General features: G+C 48.1%; 1 protein-coding gene across 2 annotated transcripts in view; it reads right to left on the reverse strand.

The window, feature by feature from the left end:
* The window catches only part of LOC310692080 (chloride channel protein ClC-Kb-like), a 41484-nt gene extending 18340 nt beyond the window's left edge, over window positions 1-23144 (reverse strand). The window contains exons 1-12 of one of the 2 annotated variants that reach the window (XM_083472587.1): window positions 22908-23144; window positions 20795-20923; window positions 18659-18787; window positions 15916-16055; window positions 14026-14103; window positions 12364-12442; window positions 10624-10749; window positions 8907-8991; window positions 8134-8235; window positions 5249-5333; window positions 3084-3266; window positions 956-1025 (exon numbers count right to left, since the gene is read on the reverse strand). In XM_083472587.1, the coding sequence (XP_083328713.1) occupies window positions 956-1025; window positions 3084-3266; window positions 5249-5333; window positions 8134-8235; window positions 8907-8991; window positions 10624-10749; window positions 12364-12442; window positions 14026-14103; window positions 15916-16055; window positions 18659-18787; window positions 20795-20923; window positions 22908-23088 (1387 nt within the window). In that variant the 5' untranslated portion in view covers window positions 23089-23144. The remainder of the gene's footprint in view (window positions 1-955; window positions 1026-3083; window positions 3267-5248; window positions 5334-8133; window positions 8236-8906; window positions 8992-10623; window positions 10750-12363; window positions 12443-14025; window positions 14104-15915; window positions 16056-18658; window positions 18788-20794; window positions 20924-22907) is intronic. The other variant, XM_083472588.1, reaches the window with a different exon arrangement.

Consider the following 23144-nt stretch of genomic DNA (forward strand, 5'->3'; position numbering starts at 1 on the left):
GAAATTTCATACATATCAGTTAATATCTTGACCCTCCTCCACAAAAATAACTGTTTAAAGTCATACCTCGGGTTACAGACGCTTCAGGTTGTGTTTTTTCAAGTTATGGACCGCCAAAACCTGGAAGTACTGGAACAGGTTACTTCCGGCTTTCGGCGGTCGCGCATGCGCTGAAACACCAAATCACGCTTTGCGCATGTGCAGAGGCACTGAATTGCAACCCACGCATCCACTGTACTTGGCCGTTTTCATATGTCGTGAAGGCTGAAATTTCAATTCAGTGAAGCCGAAACGCAATCCATCCTGTAGATTTAAGTATCTTGTCCACAGTTGCCTCCTTGTTATCAGAGGCCCATAATCCACATTCCTTTCTAAGAAAATATGAAATAACATAAAACTATTTTAGTGATGTATGGAAGTGAGAGCTGGACCACAAAGAAGGCTGATCGGCGAAGAATGGATGCTTTTGAATTCTGGTGCTGGTGGAGACTCTTGAGAGTCCCATGGACTGCAAGAAGATCCAACCTCTCCATTCTGAAGGAAATCAGCCCTGAGTGCTCACTGGAAGGACAGATCCTGGAGCTGAGACTCCAAGACTTTGGCCACCTCAGGAGAAGAGAAGACTCCCTGGGAAAGACCCTGATGTTGGGAAAGATGGAGGGCGCAAGGAGAAGGGGACGATGGAGGACAAGATGGTGGGACAGTGTTCTCGAAGCGACCAGCATGAGTTTGACCAAACTGCAGGAGGCAGTGGAAGACAGGAGGGCCTGGCGTGCTCTGGTCCAGGGGGTCACGAAGAGGCGGACACGACTAAACAACTAAACTATAACAATTTTTGCAGGCAATATATATATATATCAATGTGGGGGGGGGGGTTGACAAGAATTTTTTTTCACCGGGTACCACCTGACCTTCGTACGCCTCTGCGGCAAGGGGCGGTGGCTGAGGTTCTTACCATAAACGAAGACAGGGAGGAAAAATCCTGCCGGGATGATCATGGTCGTAGCCAAAAGCACCATGAAGAACTGTTGAGGAAGAGGGGGCAGCAGTGAGAGGGTCATCGGAGTGATGTTTGGGCAAGGAAGGAGGGAGCTGGTCAAGGAGGAAGAGTGAGGTCTGAGTTGCTGCATCAGGAAGGAAGGCACACCTGGGATTGTGTCCATCATCAGCCGCAAAGCTCTGCATCACGATGTGGCCTTCAGCCAGGTGGGTTAGGAAAAGACTCACCCATTTGTCTCCATGGCAACAGAGCCACCTCTTTCGACATGTAAATGGCAGTACAAAACGGGCCAGCTAAGGCCGTTTGTTATCTTGGTCTGAGCGGTTCGGCGGCCTCTTCCACTAGCTCAGGGTGGCACAACGTTTTGCACCATAGCTGTCAACGTTTCCCTTTTTTTAAGGGAAATTGCATTATTCCGAATAGGATTCCTCGAAAGAAAAGGGGAAAGTTGATAGCTATGTTTTGTACTGAGCGGAGCGCGGGAATCCTTGAACACAGAACCCCGGGCCACACCCCGAGTTAAATTTCCATATCGGAAATTAAAGTGTTTGCTGTGTTCTTCATACTGTGCAATACACACAATTGACGGGTTTTATTTAATATATACACCTGAACACACAATTAATAGATTTAACGAAATACCGTATTTTTTGCTCTATAAGACTCACTTTTTCCCTCCTAAAAAGTAAGGGGAAATGTGTGTGCGTCTTATGGAGCGAAGGCAGGCTGCGCAGCTATCTCAGAAGCCAGAACAGCAAGAGGGATTGCTGCTTTCACTGCACACCGTGATCCCTCTTGCTGTTCTGGCTTCTGAGATTCAGAATATTTTTTTTCTTGTTTTCATCCTCCAAAAATTACGTGTGTCTTGTGGTCTGGTGCGTCTTATAGAGCGAAAAATACGGTATATACGACTTGACATGCAATCGATTTAATTATTAAACAAATTTAACGCACGGACAAATGCGTGCTCTTTCATTAACCACGCGTGACACAAAAGGTAATTTGTTAAGACTTTAAGTTTTTTTTCTTGAACATTGCCGAGGGCCACCGAAAGGGTTCTGGTGGGCCGCACGCAGGCCATGGAATGGACCACCCTGTCCTACATATTAAGGTTACCAGATTTCCCCCCCCCCCAATGAATCCGGGGACACTTTTCAACTTCAATGGGTTTTGTATGGGGACTGATTTGTAAATCTGGGGACTGTCCCCGGGAAACGGGGACGTCTGGTAACCTTATATTAAGCATCCTTGCAGAGGTGGACTTTGGTAATATGTCGCCCTGAGTTAGCACAAAAATTGGCTCCCCCCCCCCCAATATTTTTTTACATTCGCAATAATTCCTTTTGGTATGGTTGCTTTTGTATGGATCTTCTCAGTAAGGTAAAGGTAAAGGAACCCCTGACCGTTAGGTCCAGTCGTGGCCGACTCTGGGGTTGCAGCGCTCATCTCGCTTTAGGGGCCGAGGGAGCTTCCGGGTCATGTGGCCAGCAGGACTAAGCCGCTTCTGGCGAACCAGAGCAGCGCACGGAAATGCCGTTTACCTTCCCGCCAGAGTGGTACCTATTTATCTACTTGCACTTTGACGTGCTTTCAAACTTCTAGGTGGGCAGGAGCAGGGACCGAGCAACGGGAGCTCACCCCGTCGCCAGGATTCGAACCGCTGACCTTCTGATCGGCAAGCCCTAGGCTCTGTGGTTTAACCCACAGCGCCACCCGTGTCCCTATCATCTCAGTAGGTACCCATATAAATATAGGTATTATTATTATTATTATTATTATTATTATTATTTACCCCAGCTTGGTGCCCTATGCGTAAGAACTGCCCACACGGCCTGAAACCTGCCACTGGTCCTTAATACAGACTCACAGGGCTATAAGGGACACCTGGATATCATCCAAACTGACCCCTCACGACGCTGTAACAATAATTTAACACTGGCACGCACACATTCCCCACGGCTTTAGTGTTCGTAGGCGAAAACCCCCTTCCAGAATTGCATGTGCAAAGGGGATTCTGCCAAGGGGGCCAGCTCCCCACCCCCACAGTCCACCCCCTCCTGCCACCCCCAGGCAAGACCCCCACCTTAGCAATGAGAAAGAAGGAGACCATCTCTAGGGAGGAGAGAGCTGGGTGGGTCCACTGGAGCCAGCTGAAATCGTGGGTCTGGTTGGGGGGCGGGCGGGTGCTGTTGCTGCCCAGGGGAGACTCCTCCAGGCCCCAGGTCAGGTTGTTGAAGAAGGTCTCCAGAAGTTGCTTCATGGAGAGCTTGAGAAAAGAAAAATTAATAATAATAATAATAATAATAATAATAATAATAATAATTATTATTATTATTATTATTATTATTATTTTATTTTATTTTTATAAGATATTTATTAAGATTTTTTTAACATATTACAATAAAAATGGAAAAAGAAAAAGAAAAATACAAAATAAAAACAGTTAAAAACACATTAATTTTCCGTTTCTTATTTTCCTTAAGCTTATTTCCCCGGACCTCCTCATATCTCCCTTCTTTGTATTCCACTTAAATTTATTAGTTCAGCAAATCCTTACCATTAAGCTTTTACCCATTTATAAGCCTTTTTTTCATATTCTCTTAAAGCATTACAGCTAGAAACCACTTAATTTCTATCCAACATTATTCTAACATTCATTAATTTTACAATATTTCTGTAAATAATCTTTAAATTTCTTCCAATCTTCTTCCACCGACTCTTCTCCCTGGTCTCGGATTCTGCCAGTCATTTCTGCCAATTCCATATAGTCTATCACCTTCATCTGCCATTCTTCCAAAGTGGGTAGATCTTGTGTCTTCCAATACTTTGCAATGAGAATTCTTGCAGCTGAATAATAATTTTATTTATACCCCGCCCTCCCCAGCCAAGACCAGGCTCAGGGTGGCTAACACCAGCTATAAAACAATTGATTAAAATACGACTTAAAAACAAGATTAAAATACAACATTAAAATGCAGCCTCATTTCAGTAGAAACTCAAATCAAAAACTTTGATTTGACGTCAAATCTTCACCAAGGCAGAAGAGCAGAAAACTCGGTGCAGAGGGTTTCCCAAGGGTCATCCAGACTGACCCCCTGCAATGAAGGAGTCGCAGCTGAAGAATCCCTGACCAACGCCTGCATAAAAAGCCTCCAATGATTGAAAAACCCTTTCAATGTGTTGTTAGCAGGCACCGAAAAGAGCACAGTTGCGGCTCTTCCCTTGTGTCAATAGGCAGGGAGTTCCAAGGATGGCTGGAACGGCCTCATCCAAAAGGCGCTGAGAATTGGAACCGCAAACACTAATCTAGTCCCCCAACCCTCAATTGGTTATTACTATTGTGCTTTTAATTAAAGAACCTTTTAATGAGGGTGAAAGAGGAGAGCGCAAAATATGATCTGAAGCTCAACATAAAAAAAAACCGAAGATCATGGCCACTGGTCCCATCACCTCCTGGCAAATAGAAGGGGAAGAAATGGAGGCAGTGAGAGATTTTACTTTCTGGGGCTCCATGATCACCGAGGATGGTGACAGCAGTCACGAAATTAAAAGACGCCTGCTCCTTGGGAGAAAAGCAATGACAAACCTAGACAGCATCTTAAAAAGCAGAGACATCACCTTGCCAACAAAGGTCCGTATAGTGAAAGCCATGGTTTTCCATGGTGATGTATGGAAGTGAGAGCTGGACCATAAAGAAGGCTGATCGCGGAAGAATGGATGCTTTTGAATTATGGTGCTGGAGGAGACTCTTGAGAGTCCCATGGACTACAAGAAGATCAAACCTCTCCATTCTGAAGGAAATCAGCCCTGAGTGCTCACTGGAAGGACAGATCCTGAAGCTGAGGCTCCAAGACTTTGGCCACCTCCTGAGAAGAGAAGACTCCCTGGAAAAGACCCTGGTGTTGGGAAAGATGGAGGGCGCAAGGAGAAGGGGACGACGGAGGACGAGATGGTGGGACAGTGTTCTCGAAGGGACCAGCATGAGTCTGACCAAACTGCGGGAGGCAGTGGAAGACAGGAGGGCCTGGCGTGCTCTGGTCCAGGGGGTCACGAAGAGGCGGACGCCACTAAACGACTAAACAACAACAACATTGTGCTTTTAATCTTGCATTTCGATCTTCCGAACTGCTTTGAGTTCCTTTTATTATAATTCTTAGATAACTCTAATAAAAATAATAAAATAAAACCGGACAGCTGAGCACAGAGGAGAGGGTACAATCCCTCTGTCCCAAGAGTTTGCACACTTACTTTTGAGCCAATATACTGCCCCGAACCATGGGGGAATGTGATACTCGATAGCAGCAGGGAGACGAACCCAGCGTACAAAATTTTGCTGCAGAGAGAAGAGACACTATGTGGGTTGGTTTTGTTTAGATGTTGTCTTTGGGGGGGCAAGGGGGTCCACAGAGGAATAATAATAATAATAATAATAATAATAATAATAATAATAATAATAATAATAATACTCCACTCATCTGGTTGGGTTTCCCCAGCCACTCTGGGCAGCTTCCAACAAAATATTAAAAATATAATAAAACACCAGACATTAAAAGGGTGAAGGAGGCACCCCCCAAATAACCCATTATCTCCAGATTCTCTGCTTTCGTTTTAAATATCTAGAATTTGTAGAGCATGGGATATGAGGGGAAATGTACACCTAGAAGGAACCACAAGACTCATCTAGTCTGACCCCATTGCAATGCAGGAATCTATTAGCAGGCGCACTGTTCTTATTGTTGTTGTTTTTTTAATTAAACTATAAGTCCAGCATCCTGTTCTCACAGTGGCCCAACAGTGGCTGGGTTTGGGAAACCCCGCAAGCAGGAGTCGAACACAAGAGCCACTGTGGTTTCCAACAACTGGTATTCACTGTCTCCTGTGGCAGGGAGTTCCGCAGTCTAACCACGTGCTGCTCGAAGGACTTTCTTTTACCAGCCCTGAATTTCCCAGCATCCAAATTCTGCCTGCTCCCCCTTTCAGTGTTTTATGCTGCCCCCCCCAGGAAATATATATATATGCAGATGGCTGTGATCCCTAGTGGGAACTCCCCTCTCCCCATCTCTGAGTGGTGAGAGACTCCAGGGGTCTCAATACAGACTCAGAGTTCCGTTTCTTTGGAATGAAGGTCTTTAAGATATTTGGTGGCGCTGTGGTCTAAACCACCGAGCCTAGGACTTGCCGATCAGAAGGTTGGTGGTTCGAATCCCCGCGATGGGGTGAGCTCCCGTTGCTCGGTCCCTGCTCCTGCCCACCTAGCAGTTCGAAAGCACGTCAAAAGTGCAAGTAGATAAATAGGTACCACTCTGGCGGGAAGGTAAACGGCGTTTCCGTGTGCTGCTCTGGTTCGCCAGAAGCGGCTTAGTCCTGCTGGCCACATGACCCGGAAGCTGTACGCCGGCTCCCTCGGCCAATAAAGCGAGATGAGCGCCACAACCCCAGAGTCGGCCACGACTGGACCTAATGGTCAGGGGTCCCTTTACCTTTACCTTAAGTACAATGGACGCTCGGGTTGCGAACGTGATCTCTGCGGGAGGCACATTCGCAACCCGCGGTGTTTGCAGCCCGCAGCGCCGCGTCTGCGCATGTGCTGGTTGCGATTCGGTGGTTATGCAACCGCCAAAACCTGGAAATAATCCATTCCGGAGTACTTCCGGGTTTCGCGGCGTCCGTAACCCCAAAAAAACGCAAGCTGAAGCTTCTGTAATCCGAGGTACGACTGTATCTTGCAGAAAGAAAACCTGGTTTGATCGGTTTAGCAGCTTCTTCTACTAGATGCTGAAGCTCGCTGCATACAGAACCACAGGCCTGGAAGGGACCCACAGATACCATCCAAACGGACCCCTTTCCAGAACATTTAACTGTATATTACTCCAGTTTCCCTGACCCCACTGTCTGGATCTCCGCTCGGCCAAGCTGATAAAGTTGATCTTTCGGAATCACCCTCCCGACGAATAATTAACGACCTGAGCCTTTGCTGAGGCTCCAAGCCACGTTCCCCCATCCAACAGAGTTTCCAGCAGCATGCAGAAGGATAAGACACAGTGGTACCTCGGGTTAAGTACTTAATTTGTTCCGGAGGTCTGTACTTAAGCTGAAACCGTTCTTAACCTGAAGCACCACTTTAGCTAATGGGGCCTCCTGCTGTTGCCACGCCGCCAGAGCACGATTTCTGTTCTCATCCTGAAGCAAAGTTCTTAACCTGAAGCACTATTTCTGGGCTAGCGGAGTCTGTAACCTGAAGCATATGTAACCCGAAGTGTATGTAACCCGAGGTACCATTGTAGTATGAGCTACATGGCTAAAGAGTTTTATTATCTCCTACGCAGACAACAAAGAAAAATAGAAGAAGAAGAAGAGGAGTTTGGATTTGATATCCCGCCTTTCACTCCCTTTAAGGAGTCTCAAAGCGGCTCACATTCTCCTTTCCCTTCCTCCCCCACAACAAACACTCTGTGAGGTGAGTGGGGCTGAGAGACTTCAGAGAAGTGTGACTGGCCCAAGGTCACCCAGCAGCTGCAGGTGGAGGAGCGGAGACGCGAACCCGGTTCCCCAGATTATGGGACTACCGCTCTTAACCACTACACCACACTGGCTCTCAGAAATACATCCTCTCTCTATGAAAGCAGAGAGCAACTGAACAACAAAGGAACAATGGAACAGGAAACCAGTAACGTCACATCCGTCTCTCGTCTCCTGTGAGATTTCCAACAGCCTGGAAGGTCTCTGGAATGTAAACAGAGTCCTGTGACTCCAAGCAGGAGTCCTCCCCCTTTCTGTGAACACCACTGGGCAGCGTGTCAGTACAATCTCAGTGCAAACCCAGTTTCTGTACATGGGTACAGTGTTGATCCTTCGGAACAACCTTGGAAACGAACACCCACTTCCTCAGCCGTGCTTCTTCTGACCCCACAAAACTCCACCGAAGGTTGCCGAAAAGTGTAATACTGGGGGAGCCCTTTTCCTATGTCTTATATCTCTGTGTTGGGGAGAAATGAGGTTTTCTCCCCACTCCTGGAGCTCCGAACCGTTCTGCGCAGCGCAAGGCTTTCCTCTTCTCTGACTTAGCCCACCCGCCCCTCTCCGCCCCAAACAGCAAACAAGGATTCGGGGCGAGGGTGTGGGGAGAGCCTTACTTGTTCGCCATAAAACGTTTGATTCTCAGCCGGTTCTGGAGAAGGTCGAGAAGGTTCCGGTGGCAGAAGAGGAAGAGGCAGGCGATGCCGCCACAGAGGACTCTGGGGGAGGAAAACAGAAACACAAGTGTAATAGGTATGAGTTACTCGTGCGTAAACTGGTGCCTTTCTCAGTTAATTTCCCTTGTTAAACCTTTCTGACTGCACAGCCCCTTCTCATCGTGGCTGCCTCAGTCACTGGCAGAATCCGTCAGTGGGCGTTTCTTGAACCTCTTCCAGCATAAAAGTTGTTTGACACCCAGTCTCCTCCTCCTCTCACTGCGCGGGAGTCTTCTGCGCAGGGAAGGCATGGGTAGCGGAGGACCTGGGCTCTCCTCACTGATTTCCAGTGAAGAGTCCTGGAGCCCTCTCTCCAATTCCCCCGTCTGCCCCCCTTTATCCCTGGTGTTGCGCTGATTGGCTTCCCCCTCTACTGAGCTGTTTCTCCCCCTGCTGCTGGGTCCTTCGCCAGCATCATCTGGGAGCCTCCCCTTCGCCTCTCGCTCCGATGTCAGTTCCCTGACAACAAGGGACCCAGGTGTCCGGGGAGGAAGCAGAGGCAAAACCTAGCGACGTCCACTCAATTTCCTTTTTTTAAATATAACCTTTGTTATGCAACAATTTACCTTAGACAATACACACAGTACACACCATACACAACAGAAACACACCATAAACGCCATTTAATATCGTTATACTTTTACTATGTACATTCTCGATATTCCGGTACTCACCCCAAGATGGCATAGGAGAGAAGTTCCGGGAGGTCGTAGGGGAACTCGACGCGCCAACTGGTCTGGAACAGAATGGCCACGGTTTCTGGAGGGTATTGGGTTGGGGGGAGAAGAGGGTGAACAGCCAGTGGTTAAAATGGGCCTTGGTTTCCCACCCAACAGCCCCTGCCAGCACCTCTAACTCAGTTGTAGACAGGTGAGGAAATTCAAGAGGCAAGAGCCAAACAGCTCCGACCAAAAGCGGGGCCTTATCGGTGGTGGCTCCAGAGTGGTGGCTCCCTCAACTGCCTGTGCTCTCATGGCAGAGACCAATGAAAACACTTTTGGGATTAAGCCGGGAATGGCGCATTCACTGGCATCCTACATGGGGAGGCAGCAAGCTCTGCGAATCTTTGCAGGAAGCCTCAGTGGCTATTATTATTATTATTATTATTATTATTATTATTATTATTCTGCGTTTTTCCCATACGGAATCTCAAGGCAACTCCTTTGGCACCTCCTCGTATCCTAGCTTCTGGATTGCTTCATGCATGTCTATGCATCAACGTTTCTTTATATCTTCTTTTTGGCGATCACTCGTAGCCGAGTAAGATTGTCTTCCATGAACACGGTCTTAACAGCGAGTCCGTAAGTGACTGTGGAGGCCAATTCTGGATCCACATGTCCTTCCACAGTGGGGACATTGGTTTCTGGGTGGGAGCTGATCACGGTGTGGATTTGCCCAGCGTGCCTTCCTCTTAGCACGCTTTTCCCTTGCGTCCTGAGTTCGAGTGTCTTCAAAGCCCGTGACACCTTTGGTAAAGGCTGTTCTCCAACTGCAGCGCTCGCAGGCCAGTGTTTCCCAATTGTCGGCGTTTATACTACATTTTTTAAGATTTGCCTTGAGACAGTCTTAAAACCTCTTTTGTTGACCACCAACATTACGCTTTCCATTTCTAAGTTTGGAATAGAGGAGTTGCTTTGGAAGACGACAATCAGGCATCCGCACAACATGACCAGTCCAATGAAGTGGATGTTGAAGAACCATCACTTTGACACAGGTGATCTTTGCTTCTTCCAGTACACTGGCAATTCCGGTGACCCGGAAATCGCAATTAATCCAGAATGCGGCAGCCAGACTGGTGACTGGGAGCAGCCGCCGAGACCACATAACACTGGTCCTGAAAGACCTACACTGGCTCCCAGTACATTTCCGAGCACAATTCAAAGTTTTGGTGCTGACCTTGAAAGCCCTAAATGACCTCAAAGGCCCAGTAGACCTGAAGGAGCGTCTCCACCCCCATCGTTCTGCCCGGACTCTGAGGTCCAGCTCTGAGGGCCTTCTGGCGGTTCCCTCCTTGCGAGAAGTGAGGTTACAGGGAACCAGGCAGAGGGCCTTCTCAGTGGTGGCGCCCGCCCTGTGGAACGCCCTCCCTTCAGATGTGAAGGAAATAAGCAGCTATCTTCTCTTTAAAAGACATCTGAAGGCAGCCCTGTTTAGGGAGGTTTTTAATATTTAATGCTGTATTGTTTTTAACACTTGATTGGGAGCCGCCCAAAGTGGCTGGGGAGACTCAGCCAGATGGACGGGGTATAAATAATAAATTATGATGATGATGATGGTGATGGTGATGATGATGCAGCTGTTAAAGACACATTATCCCATCAGGGAAACTGTCCCCACCCCCCCAATTGACTCTCCCTCCTTTTCACTTCCTGCCATGTCTTCCGCATTTACCTCTTGTGTTGTTGAGCACAGCTAGCAAGCGGAAAGTGAGGGCCGCGCAGGTCGCAGCGAAGAATCCCCGCCAGTAATCGCGGACGGCAAAGTGGGTGCCCGTGGCCTCCACCCCAAACAGCACTCCTGCGGGGAGAGAGAGCTATTGTGAAAAGGGGACGAGACGCAAGGCCGGATTTAGGTTTGATGAGACCCTAAGCTACTGAAGGTAATGGTGGCCCTTTCTATGTCCAGCTGTCTTTTGTCAACAACAATTTGTCACTGTTTTTTGGGCTGAATATATGCTATGTGGTCATTTATGGACCTCATAGGTATCTCAAGCCATTTGCCCATGTTGCCGCACAACCAGTCCATGCAGAATGTTGGCACCCTATACAGTGGTGCCCCGCAAGACGAATGCCTCGCAAGACGGAAAACTCGCTAGACGAAAGAGTTTTCCGTTTTGGAGGTGCTTCGCAAAACGAATTTCCTATGGGCTTGCTTCGCAAGACGAAAATGTCTTGCGAGTTCCTGCTGGGTTTTTTTCCTCCCCCCCTTTTTCTAAGCCGCTAAGCCGCTTATCAGCTGATTCGATCAGCAGATAAGCCGCTAAAAGCCGCTATAGCGCTAATCCGTCAATGGGCTTGCTTCGCAAGACGAAAAAACCGCTAGACGAAGAGAATCACAGAACGGATTCTTTTCGTCTTGCGAGGCACCACTGTATATAGAAAGGAGCAAACCAGTGATATTTTAGGGAGCAGGCGAAGAGTCGGACATGACTAAACAACAACAATAACAACATATGCTATATGGTAATTGATGGACCTCATAGGTATCTCATGCCATTTGCCCATGTTGCCACGCAAGTAGTCCATGCAGAATGTAGGCACCCTATACAGTGGTACCTCGGGTTACATGCGCTTCAGGTTAGACACTCCGCTAACCCAGAAATAGTGCTTCAGGTTAAGAACTTTGCTTCAGGATGAGAACAGAAATCGTGCGGCAGCAGCAGGAGGCCCCATTAGCTAAAGTGGTGCTTCAGGTTAAGAACAGCTTCAGGTGAAGTACGGACCTCCGGAACGAATTAAGTACTTAACCCGAGGTACCGCTGTATATAGAAAGGAGCAAACCAGGGATATTTTAGGGAGCAGGTGAGCAGGCGAAGAGTCGGACATGACTAAACAACAATAACAACATATGCTATATGGTAATTTATGGACCTCATAGGTATCTGAAGCCATTTGCCCATGTTGCCACGCAACCAGTCCATTAATATACAAGACGTAACTGGCTGTACTTTTGAATAAATAAGGTATACTATTCATTGCATCAAACTGTAGATTTCGGCGGAAGTCTATTTATTGTGCTCGTCCATATAATCTTGCTTTGTAACAGTCGCTGCTTACTGCTATCACTACTATGCTATAAGATCTACTATCCTGTAATATTACATATGGTAAGTACAGTTGTTTATGGTTTTTTATATTAATTTTGCTGTAAAAATGTGTGAGATTACGATATTGTATTTATTTGCATTACCTAGAGCCTAGTCTACTGATGGAGTCTAGGAATAGACACTTATACAGGTATGGACTTTATGCATGAACTGATTGGAGAACGAACGGATCCACTGGGTCTTCGTTGAACTTTATGAGACTTCCATTGAAATCTACAATTTGATACAGTGAATAGTATACCTTATTTATTCAAAAGTACAGCCGGTTACGTCTTGGGTGTTTATTGAGTAATGCCCTTAGTTACCTCCCACAGGAGCCACGAAACAGCAAGCGACTCCTGCAGCCGTCCCAGCCACCAGCAGCTCATATTTGCGCCCCGGGTTCTGCAGAGAAGCAACGGAGGATGTGAGGTTCCGTGCAAACCACGATTTAGATCACGATTTAAATCACTAGTTAGTAAGACCTGATCTAAATCTCTCTTTTTTCCTACAGAAAGACTCATAATAATAATAATAATAATAATAATAATAATAGTTTTTTATTTATATACCCCGCCCTTCCCAGTTCAAAAACCGGGCTCAGGGCAGCTAACAACAAATTTAAATCACTTTAAAGCACTTTATTATAAAATTATGGCTGGTATAATCTTAGTATTTACAACCCGATGAAGGTTTCATTTTAGGAATAGTCAATTCTCAGAGTAGTTTTTACAGTTATATACAAAAATTTACTTAGTATTTGGTTATACTGTTTGGAAATACATAGACAGATAACGATGAAATTATTGTGAAGTTAACTTTCTATTTGGACAACGTTTCTGCTGTACTTTATTGGAAAGAGAAAAATAATCATTTTCTTTATAACAATTTAAACAACTTATTTAACTGAAGCAATAACATTATAGCATATGTATCCATGTTTGTTAACTGATGTGATTAAACTTTTTTTTTTATTTTAAAACATTCACAAACTTTTTATTGATAAGAATCAGCTACCAGTAAATAGTTTGAGGATCTATGCAACATGCCGAAAACAGCATTCTCAGAGGAATCAAAGACTGGAACAGAGGGAAGCCGGGGGTGGGGTGGAGGGTTGTGTGGGAGGGTGGGGGGGAGGGAGGGAAAATGGGGGGGGGGAATAAGGATGATATGTTTCTGGATAATATGTTTTGTTTTAATTTTGAATAAAAATAAATAAATAAAATAAAGCAGAGACTTGGTGGCCATCTTTGCCGGACGCTTTAGCTGAAATTCGTGGATTTTCGGGGGTTGGACTAGATTACCCACAGGTCCCTTCCAACTGTACAATGCTATAGAATCTCATAGAATCATAGCGTTGGAAGAGACCACAAGGGCCATCGAGTCCAACCCCCTGCCAAGCAGGAAACACCATCAGAGCACTCCTGACATATGGTTGTCAAGCCTCTGCTTAAAGACCTCCAAAGTAGGAGACTCCACCACACTCCTTGGCAGCAAATTCCACTGTCGAACAGCTCTTACTGTCAGGAAGTTCTTCCTAATGTTTAGGTGGAATCTTCTTTCTTGTAGTTTGGATCCATTGCTCCGTGTCCGCTTCTCTGGAGCAGCAGAAAACAACCTTTCTCCCTCCTCTATGTGACATCCTTTGATATATTTGAACATGGCTATCATATCGCCCCTTAACCTCCTCTTCTCCAGGCTAAACATGCCCAGCTCCCTTAGCCGTTCCTCATAAGGCATCGTTTCCAGGCCTTCTTATTTCCTTTCCTTATTTCCTATTCCAAATCTTGGGGTTCCTTTCCACTCTGCCAAATCCCGACCAATTCCTCCTGGGCTATCCCTCCTGGCAACCTCCTACCTATCGTCACAATCTCAGGAAAAGGGGCCCTACTGGACGCCCGCGCCGTATTGTGTTGCTCCATGTGTGCATTATCAGCGCAGGAACACCTTTTGTCTGCTTTGGGATGGGGCGGCTCAGTGGCACTTACCTCAGCAGAACCTGCAAATCTGACCATGACTTTGCCCAGCATTGAAGCCAGAATGGAGGCCATGTGGACAAAAGGGCCCTGTGAGAAGAGGAAGGTCAAGGTTATGGGGGCAATGGGGGGCAGAAAGACTCATGGCACCAGCGCAGCAGCAACTTCGTCGTGTTTTAATGCTCCAGTTCTCTCTCTCGCGACCTCGGGCCCCAGGAAAGCAAGACGCAACACCGACGCATCTTAAAATTGATGAAATACCGTATTTTTTGCTCTATAAGACTCACTTTTCCCCTCCTAAAAAGTAAGGGGAAATGTGTGTGCGTCTTATGGAGCGAATGCAGGCTGCGCAGCTATCCCAGAAGCCAGAACAGCAAGAGGGATTTCTGCTTTCAATGCACAGCGATCTCTCTTGCTCTTCTGGCTTCTGAGATTCAGAATATTTTTTCCCTTGTTTTTCTCCTCCAAAAACTAGGTGCGTCTTGTGGTCTGGTGTGTCCTATAGAGCGAAAAATACGGTAATTCTTGGATGTGTACAGGCGGCGGAATCCAAAGCAGTGGCCCGCTCTCTCCCTTCTGGGGTTTTCAATTCTTATCTTATAGATGAGAGTGCAATTGAAATATAAATTGGGAACACAGTTGCCTGGTGTCAGGGAACTGACATCAGAGCAACAGGCGAAGGAGAGGCTCTCCGATTCTGCAGGGGAAGGTACAAGCACTAGGGGGAGACGCAGCTTGATGGAGGGGGAAGGAAATCAGCGTAACACCAAGGATCCAGGAGAGCAAATGGGAGAAGAGGTGGAAGGGCTCCTGGATTCTTCCTTGGAAGTCAGTGAGGAGAGCCCTGGTCCTCCACTGCCCACGCCCTCCTTGCGCAGGAGACTCCCGCGCAATGAGAGGCGGAGACGATTGGGAGTCAAACAACTCTTATGCTGGCAACGGTTTAAGAGACGCCCACAGACAGATTCTGCGAGCGACTGAGGCAGCCACGCTGAGATGGGCTGTGCAGTCAGGACGGTTTAACCCAGGCAGCCAAGCTCCAAAAGGGGACAGTTTACACACGAGTAACTCCATACCACTACACCTGAATTGTAATCACCTCCCAAGTACAGTGGTGCCTTGGTTCTCAAACGCCTTGGTACTCAAACAACTCAGAACCCAAACACTGCAAAGCCGGAAGTAAGTGTTCCGCTTTGCAAATCTTTTTCGGAAGCTGAACGTGCTCCGTTTTGAGTGTTACGCTGAGGTCTGCCTGCTTTTGCTATTTATTTGTTTGTTTCCTGCTTGGCAGGGGGTTGGACTCGATGGCCCTTGTGGTCTCTTCCAACTCTAGGATTCTATGATTCTATGATTTTGCGTTTTCTGTTTTTGCGGCTCTTTTTCGTTTCGTTTTTGTGACTGTGTGGAACCCAGTTCAGCTACCGACTGACTGATTGTGTGACTGCAGTACATTGTTTATTGCTTTCATTTTATGGATCCATGGTCTCCTTAGATAGCAAAATTATTATTAAATGGGTGTTTTCGAGGTTGTTTTTAAAAGTCTGGAACGGATTAATCCGTTTTGCATTGCTTTCTATGGGAAAGCGCACCTTGGTTTTGGAACGCTTTGGTTTTGGAACGGATTAAGTTTGAGAACCAAGGCGCCACTGTATACAGATCCCAATCCATATGTGGCATTAAAAAATTAGACCAAATGTTGGTTTGTTTGTTTGTTTAAAGGGTTAGGCTCTAGTCCTCATGAGGCCCAATTTTTAAAGGCTCTTGTATATGTGCAGTACTGGGTGGAAAATAGCACACAGCACCAGACATATCCAGCAACCTCCCTAAGACTTCCTCCTCTGTCATGCAGAGAATTCCCGCCCCCCCCCCCGAAATGGAGGCACCCGCGCCATTCGAACTCACCACTTTCCCGAGAAAGATGGTGCTCCCAGCCGCTAAGGTGCAAAGCACCCCCACCAACTTGGCCACCAACGTCCGAAAGGTGAAGAATTCACGCAGCACGACCCCACGAAGAGCCACCTTCAGCTCAGGGATCCCAGAGCCTGTGGGGAAAGAGTCCAGAAAACGCCAATCAGAACCACGAAATCATAGAACTGGAAGGGACCTGAGGGTCATCTAGTCCAACGCAAGAATATGATCAATAATAATATTATAATTGTTATTATTTATTTATACCCCGCCCATCTGGCTGGGTTTCCACTCTGGGCGGCTTCCAACAAAACATTAAAATACAATAATTCATCAGGTATTAAAAGCGTCCCTAAACAGAGCTGCCTTCAGATGTCTTCTAAAAGTCAGATAGTTTTTTATTGACAGCTGATGGGAGGGCGTTCCACAGGGCGGGCACCACCACTGAGAAGGCCCTCTGTCTGGTTCCCTGTAACCTCACTTCTCGCAGGGAGGGAACCGCCAGAAGGCCCTCGGAGCTGGACCTCAGTGTCCGGGCAGAACGATGGGGGTGGAGACGCTCCTTCAGGTTGTTGCAGGAATTTATACATAGGTTGGGGGGGGTTGCCCCTCCAGCAGATATCAGGCACCTGCAGCCCACTACCAAAATCAGCACCATCGCTTTTGTGACTTTTGTGATTTGTCCCCACAAAACACTTCATCACAGTTTCTTCCTGTCTATTCAAATGGCCTTTGCTGCACGATACCAAATGCAAGAATTCACTGATCAATGGATCTCTGTACTGGTTCACTGGGAAACTTCAGAAATTCATATAGACAGGTGAGCTCAGCTCCTCAGCAGCCCCTCTGCCTGAGGGATAATCCCTGGCATCCTGATACCTGAGTGCCAGACAGGTAGCATTCCAGAAATAACAAACCCAGATGGAGACAAAAGGGTGGGATGAACTTGGCTGGGAAACAGGAAAATGTACGGTAAATATCTCTTTTGTTCCACTTGATGGGTGTTTGGTGGAGGGCAAGGAGAACCATGGGGCAGGGTCCAGGATGCTCAGATTACGGCCACCAGACCTCCCCTTTCATGATGTAACCGTGATGTATCAGTGATGTAATTTGGGGGGTGTAACATGGGGATTAAAGGTAAAGGGACCCCTGACCATTAGGTCCAGTCGTGGCTGACTTTGGGGTTGCGGCGCTCATCTCGCTTTACTGGCCGAGGGAGCCGGCGTACAGCTTCTGGGTCATGTGGCCAGCATGACTAAGCTGCTTCTGGCGAACTAGAGCAGCGCACGGAAACGCCGTTTACCTTTCCGCCGGAGCGATACCTATTTATCTACTTGCACTTTGACGTGCTTTCAAACTTCTAGGTGGGCAGGAGCAGGGACCAAGCAACAGGAGCTCACCCCAAACCGCCAACCTTCCGATCGGCAAGTCCTAGGCTCTGTGGTTTAACCCACAGCGCTACCCGCGTCCCACCAACATGGGGATTAGAAGCTAATAAAAGTTTGGGTTCTCTTTTGTTTGGGGCTTCCATCTTGTTCCACCTTGTGGCAGGTGGGAGTCCTGTGGCGACAGTCTTCAGTAAAGACCAAGCCTACTGGCTGCTGTTTTGGTCCAGTTTTCCTGGCTGGTGTCCTTGTTTTTTGTCCAAGGGAGCCCTCAAATTTCTCTGTTTAAGGCTTTCAAGGTCAGCACCAACACTACAATTCCATGATAAGTTTGAAGAAAATGTTCCATTTAACATTTGTTTAAAAACCCCCAAGGCATTTTGTTGGGGATTGTAGGGAAAGACCTGCCAAAAAAGTTGAAAAACATCTTCATGTATGCGACAACGGCAGCGAGAGTTCTGGTAGCACAAGGATGGAAGACTGAAGAAACCCCAACTAAAGAATCATGGCCAGAAAAATTGATGGACTATGCAGAACTGGCAAAACTGACATATAAGCTACGGGACAAGGATAACTGTGATTTTAAGGATGAATGGGAACCCTTTACAAAGCATCTGAAGACGCAACAAAGCGAACTGGACTCCTTGGCAGGTTTTGAATAAACATTCACAAACCTTTTACTGATAATAATCAGCTAAATAGTTTGAGGATCTATACAACTTTGTATAGGACGCAGGTGGCACTGTGGGTTAAACCTCAGAGCCTAGGACTTGCCGATCAGAAGGTTGGCGGTTTGAATCCCTGCGACGGGGTGAGCTCCCATTGCTCAGTCCCTGCTCCTGCCAACCTAGTAGTTCGAAAGCACACCAGTGCAAGTAGATCAATAGGTACCACTCCGGCGGGAAGGTAAACGGCGTTTCCGTGCGCTGCTCTGGTTCGCCAGAAGCGGCTCAGTCCTGCTGGCTACATGACCCGGAAGCTGTACGCCGGCTCCCTCGGCCAGTAAAGCGAGATGAGCGCCGCAACCCCAAAGTCAGCCACGACTGGACCTAATGGTCAGGGGTCCCTTTACCTTTACAACTTTGTAACATGCAGAAAACAGCATTCTTAGAGAAACCAAAGACTGGAACTGAGGGAAGTCGGGGGGTGGGGTGGGGTTTTGTGTGGGAGGGGGGAGGGGGGAGGGAGGGGAAATGGTTGGGGGAACAAGGATGATATGTTTTTGGATAATATGTCTTGTTATAATTTTGAATTAAAAAAACTAAAAAAACAACAACAATTCCATGATAAGTAACTGCGCCACAAATCTGTCTCTATAGGTCCCTCCACCAACCAAGGCAAGCCTCACTCACCGGCAGCTTGGGGAGATATGTATTTGGCCGCGGCGGCAGAGACCATCATCAGAACCACGTGGTAGGAAGTCCAGGAGAAGAACTGCAGGTAACCAGAGTCCGCCAGCCCGTCGTAAACCCACAGGTGAGCTGCGTGGAGGCAGGAGCCAAACATCAGTGGTTCAATAATAATAATAATAATAATAAATAATAATAATAATAATAATAATTTATTATTTATACCCCGCCCATCTGGCTGGGTTTCCCCAGCCACTCTGGGCGGCTTCCAACTGAATATTAAAAACAGTACAGCATCAAACATTAAAAACTTCCCTAAAGAGGGCTGCCTTCAGATGACTTTTAAAAGTAAAATAGTTGTTTATTGCTTTGACATCTGCTGGGAGGGCGTTCCACAGGGCGGGCGCCACCACCGAGAAGGCCCTCTGCCTGGTTCCCTGTAACCTTACTTCTCGCAATGAGGGAACCGCCAGAAGGCCCTCGGTGCTGGATCTCAGTGTCCGGGCTGAAGGATGGGGGTGGAGACGCTCCTTCAGGGATACAGGACCAAGGTAATTTAGGGCTTTAAAGGTCAGCACCAACACTTTGAATTGTGCTCGGAAACGTACTAGGAGCCAATGCAGATCTCTCAGAACCGGTGTTATGTGGTCCCGGCGGCCACTCCCAGTCACCAGTCTAGCTGCCGCATTCTGGATTAATTGCAGTTTCCGGGTCACCTTCAAAGGTAGCCCCACGTAGAGCACGTTGCAGTAGTCCAAGCGGGAGATAAGTGGCGGGGGCGGACCATCCGAATCGGTCCCACCTCCCTGCAGAGGGGAAGGGTCGCGGAGAAGTCCAGTTGCAACATCTCATTTCAACATCTCATTGAGGCGCCCGGCAGCTGCTTTGAACTACAACTCCCACAGCCCCACTTAGGAACTCAGGAATCTGCCTTATACCGAATCAGAACCCTTGGGCCTGGCTCACTCTTGTCTTTTTATTTACTTAAAAGTTTTTATTTACACTTTATACATTTCATTAGTTTCACAGTCAGTTTAACATTTCAAAGTCTGACTCCCTTCCCCCTCCCTCTGCGGCTCCTTAAATTTGTTTTTGGATCTCTTCTGCATATGCAGATTTATTGCCTTTCGCTCGTTTATTCATTTGCTTTAAATATATACTCTTACGAAATGGCAGGTTATCGCAATAATCCCACCAATGTTTTTTATCTGTTGGCAATTTATCTGTAAATATTCTATAAACCATTTCCACTCTTTTATAAAAAGTCTGTTGTCTTGATTTCTTATTCTTCCGGTAAGTTTCGCCATTTCTGCATATCCCATAAGTTTTTGTATCCATTCTTCCTTTGCTGGGACTTCTGCTTCCTTCCATTTTTGGGCAAGTAACATTCTTGCCACTGTAGTCACATATATGAATAGATTTCTGTACTGTTTAGGTAGTTTTACCCTTATAATTCCCAGAAGTAAACTGTTCCAGTACTTCCTGGTTTTGGCAGGTCCGTAACCCAAAAAAAACCACAACCTGAAGCGTCTGTAACCCGAGGTACGACTGTATTTATGTGCACTACAACAGCGGCTAGGATATTAAAGGTAAAGGTAAAGGGACCCCTGACCATTAGGTCCAGTCGTGACCGACCCTGGGGTTGCGGCGCTCATCTCGCTTTATTGACCGAGGGAGCCAGCGTATAGCTTCCGGGTCATGTGGCCAGCAGGACTAAGCTGCTTCTGGCGAACCAGAGCTGCGCATGGAAACGCCGTTTACCTTCCCGCCGGAGTGGTACCTATTGATCTACTTGCACTGGTATGCTTTCGAACTGCTAGGTGGGCAGGAGAAGGGACCGAGCAACGGGAGCTCACCCCGTCGCGGGGATTTGAACCGCCGACCTTCCGATCGGCAAGTCCTAGGCTCTGTGGTTTAACCCACAGCGCCACTCGCATCCCGGCTAGGATATTACCAGCCCAAAATGGAAAGACAAGAAGATACCAACGAAAGAAAGAATAGCAAGAAAAATTGAGGGAATACGCTGAAAGGGCAAAATTAACTGGAAAACAAGGACTTAGCAGGGTTTTTCAATCCAGCGGAGGATTGGACGGCAGGAGGGACACAGCAGCGGGGAGGGCAGAAGGCGGAGAAGCTCACCTTGCTGGAATTTCGATACGGTGACATCCAGGCCAAAACTGACCGTCGCCATGCAGATACCGAGGAGGAAGAGGAAGAGCCAGTCTTCGCCGAACTTGAGGATCTGAGAGCGGATGCAGAGCCCGAGAGCTGGAAGGAGACAACAACAACAATTTATTATTTATACCTCGCCCATCTGGCTGAGTTTCCCCAGCCGCTCTGGGCGGCTCCCAATCAAGTGTTAAAAACAGTACAGCATTAAATATTACAAACTTCCCTAAAGAGGGCTGCCTTCAGTTGTCTTTTAAAGATGGGATAGCTGCTTATTTCCTTCACATCTGAAGGGAGGGCGTTCCACAGGGCGGGTGCCACCACCGAGAAGGCCCTCTGCCTGGTTCCCTGTAGCTTCTCGCAACGAGGGAACCGCCAGAAGGCCCTCGGAGCTGGACCTCAGTGTCCGGGCAGAACAATGGGGGTGGAGATGCTCCTTCAGGTACTGGGCCTTTGAGGCTGTTTAGGGCTTTCAAGGTCAGCACCAACACTTTGAATTGTGCTCAGAAACGTCCTGGGAGCCAATGCAGATCTCTCAGGACCGGTGTTATGTGGTCCCGGCGGCCACTCCCAGTCACCACTCTAGCTGCCGCATTCTGGATTAATGGCAGTTTCCGGGTCACCTTCAAAGGTAGCCCCACATAGAGCACATTGCAGTAATCCAAGTGGGAGATAACCAGAGCATGCGCCACTCTGGTGAGACAGTCTGCGGGCAGGGAGGGTCTCATCCTGCATACCAGATGGAGCTGTAAACAGCCGCCCTGGACACAGAATTGACCTGTGCCTCCATAGACAGCGGTGAGTCCACAATGACTCCCAGGCTGCGCACCTGGTCCTTCGGGGGCGCAGTTGTCCCATTCAGGACCAGGGAGTCCTCCACACCCGCCCGCCCCGTCCCCCCAAAACAGTACTTCTGTCTTGTCAGGATTCAACCTCAATCTGTTAGCCGCCACCCATCCTCCAACCGACAAGAGTTCCTGGGGTCCCCCCTCAAGCCCGACACCCCCAACGTGGACCCCCCACTTTCCCTCCCACGCTGGATAAAGCCCTGCCAAGGATTTAACCCACCGCACCAACCTCCCCCCCCAACCTGGCACTCTCCAGATATTTTTGCACAACCTCAGCTGGTGAAGATGGGAGTTGCAGCTGGGAATGGTAGAATTGCAGAGGTGGAAGGGACCCCCAAAGGCCATCTATTCTGACCCCCTGTGATGCAGGAATCACAGGTGAAGAATCCCTGGCAGGTAGCCACCCTTGTTGTTGTTTAGTCGTTTAGTCATGTCCGCCTCTTTGTGGCCCCATGGACCAGAGCACGCCAGGCACTCCAGTCTTCCACTGCCTCCCACAGTTTGGTCAAACTCATGCTGGTAGCTTCAAGAACACTGTCCCACCATCTCCAGAAGGCTGATGGCCAAAGAATGGATGCTTTTGAATTATGTTGCTGGAGGAGACTCTTGAGAGTCCCACGGACTGCAAGAAGATCAAACCTGTCCATTCTGAAGGAAATCAGCCCTGAGTGCCCACTGGAAGGACAGATCCTGAAGCTGAGGCTCCAAGACTTTGGCCTTCTCATGAGAAGAGAAGACTCCCTGGAAAAGACCCTGATGCTGGGAAAGATGGAGGGCACAAGGAGAAGGGGACGACAGAGGACGAGATGGCTGGACAGTGTTCTCGAAGCTACCAGCATGAGTTTGACCAAACTGCGGGAGGCAGTGGAAGACAGGAGTGCCTGGCGTGCTCTGGTCCAGGGGGCCACGAAGAGGCGGACACGACTAAACAACAAGACCCCTAGATCCTTTTCACATCAGCCTCAGCCAGCGTGCCTGGCTGTTGTGGTCCAAATCGTCTTGGGTCTCCAGCTGTTTTGGGACTACAACTCCCATCACCCCTAGCCAGCAAGACCAGTGGTCAGGGATTATGGGAACGGTAGTCCAAGAACAGCTGGAAACCCAAGTCTGAAGAGTACCAGGTTGAAACTCCAGAGGCATGGCTCAGCTTTCCTTTCACCCGCAAAGTCCCCCCCCCCTCAGCTGGTCATTTCTGCCCCCCCAACGCCGCAACCCTTGCCCGTGGCTCCTCTTACGTTTCAAAGCCCCCCGAATCCTCTGGGAACATCGCTTTCCGGGCTCCCGTTCCTTCCAGACCTTCTCCAACGACTCCTCCAAGGGCTCTTTCTCAGCTACCCCTGTGGGGGTCTGCCCTTGGGGTCCGAATTCGGGGTCCTTGTCCTTAGGGCACCTCTTCCTGCAGTTCCAGAGCCCCATAGTGCAAGCGGGGCTCTCTCCCTGCCCCCCTGGTTATAAAGCACCAACCGGGGGGG

This window comes from Podarcis liolepis, assembly GCF_965112155.1.
Source record: "Podarcis liolepis genome assembly, chromosome: 13".
Classification (NCBI taxonomy): Eukaryota; Metazoa; Chordata; class Lepidosauria; order Squamata; family Lacertidae; genus Podarcis; species Podarcis liolepis.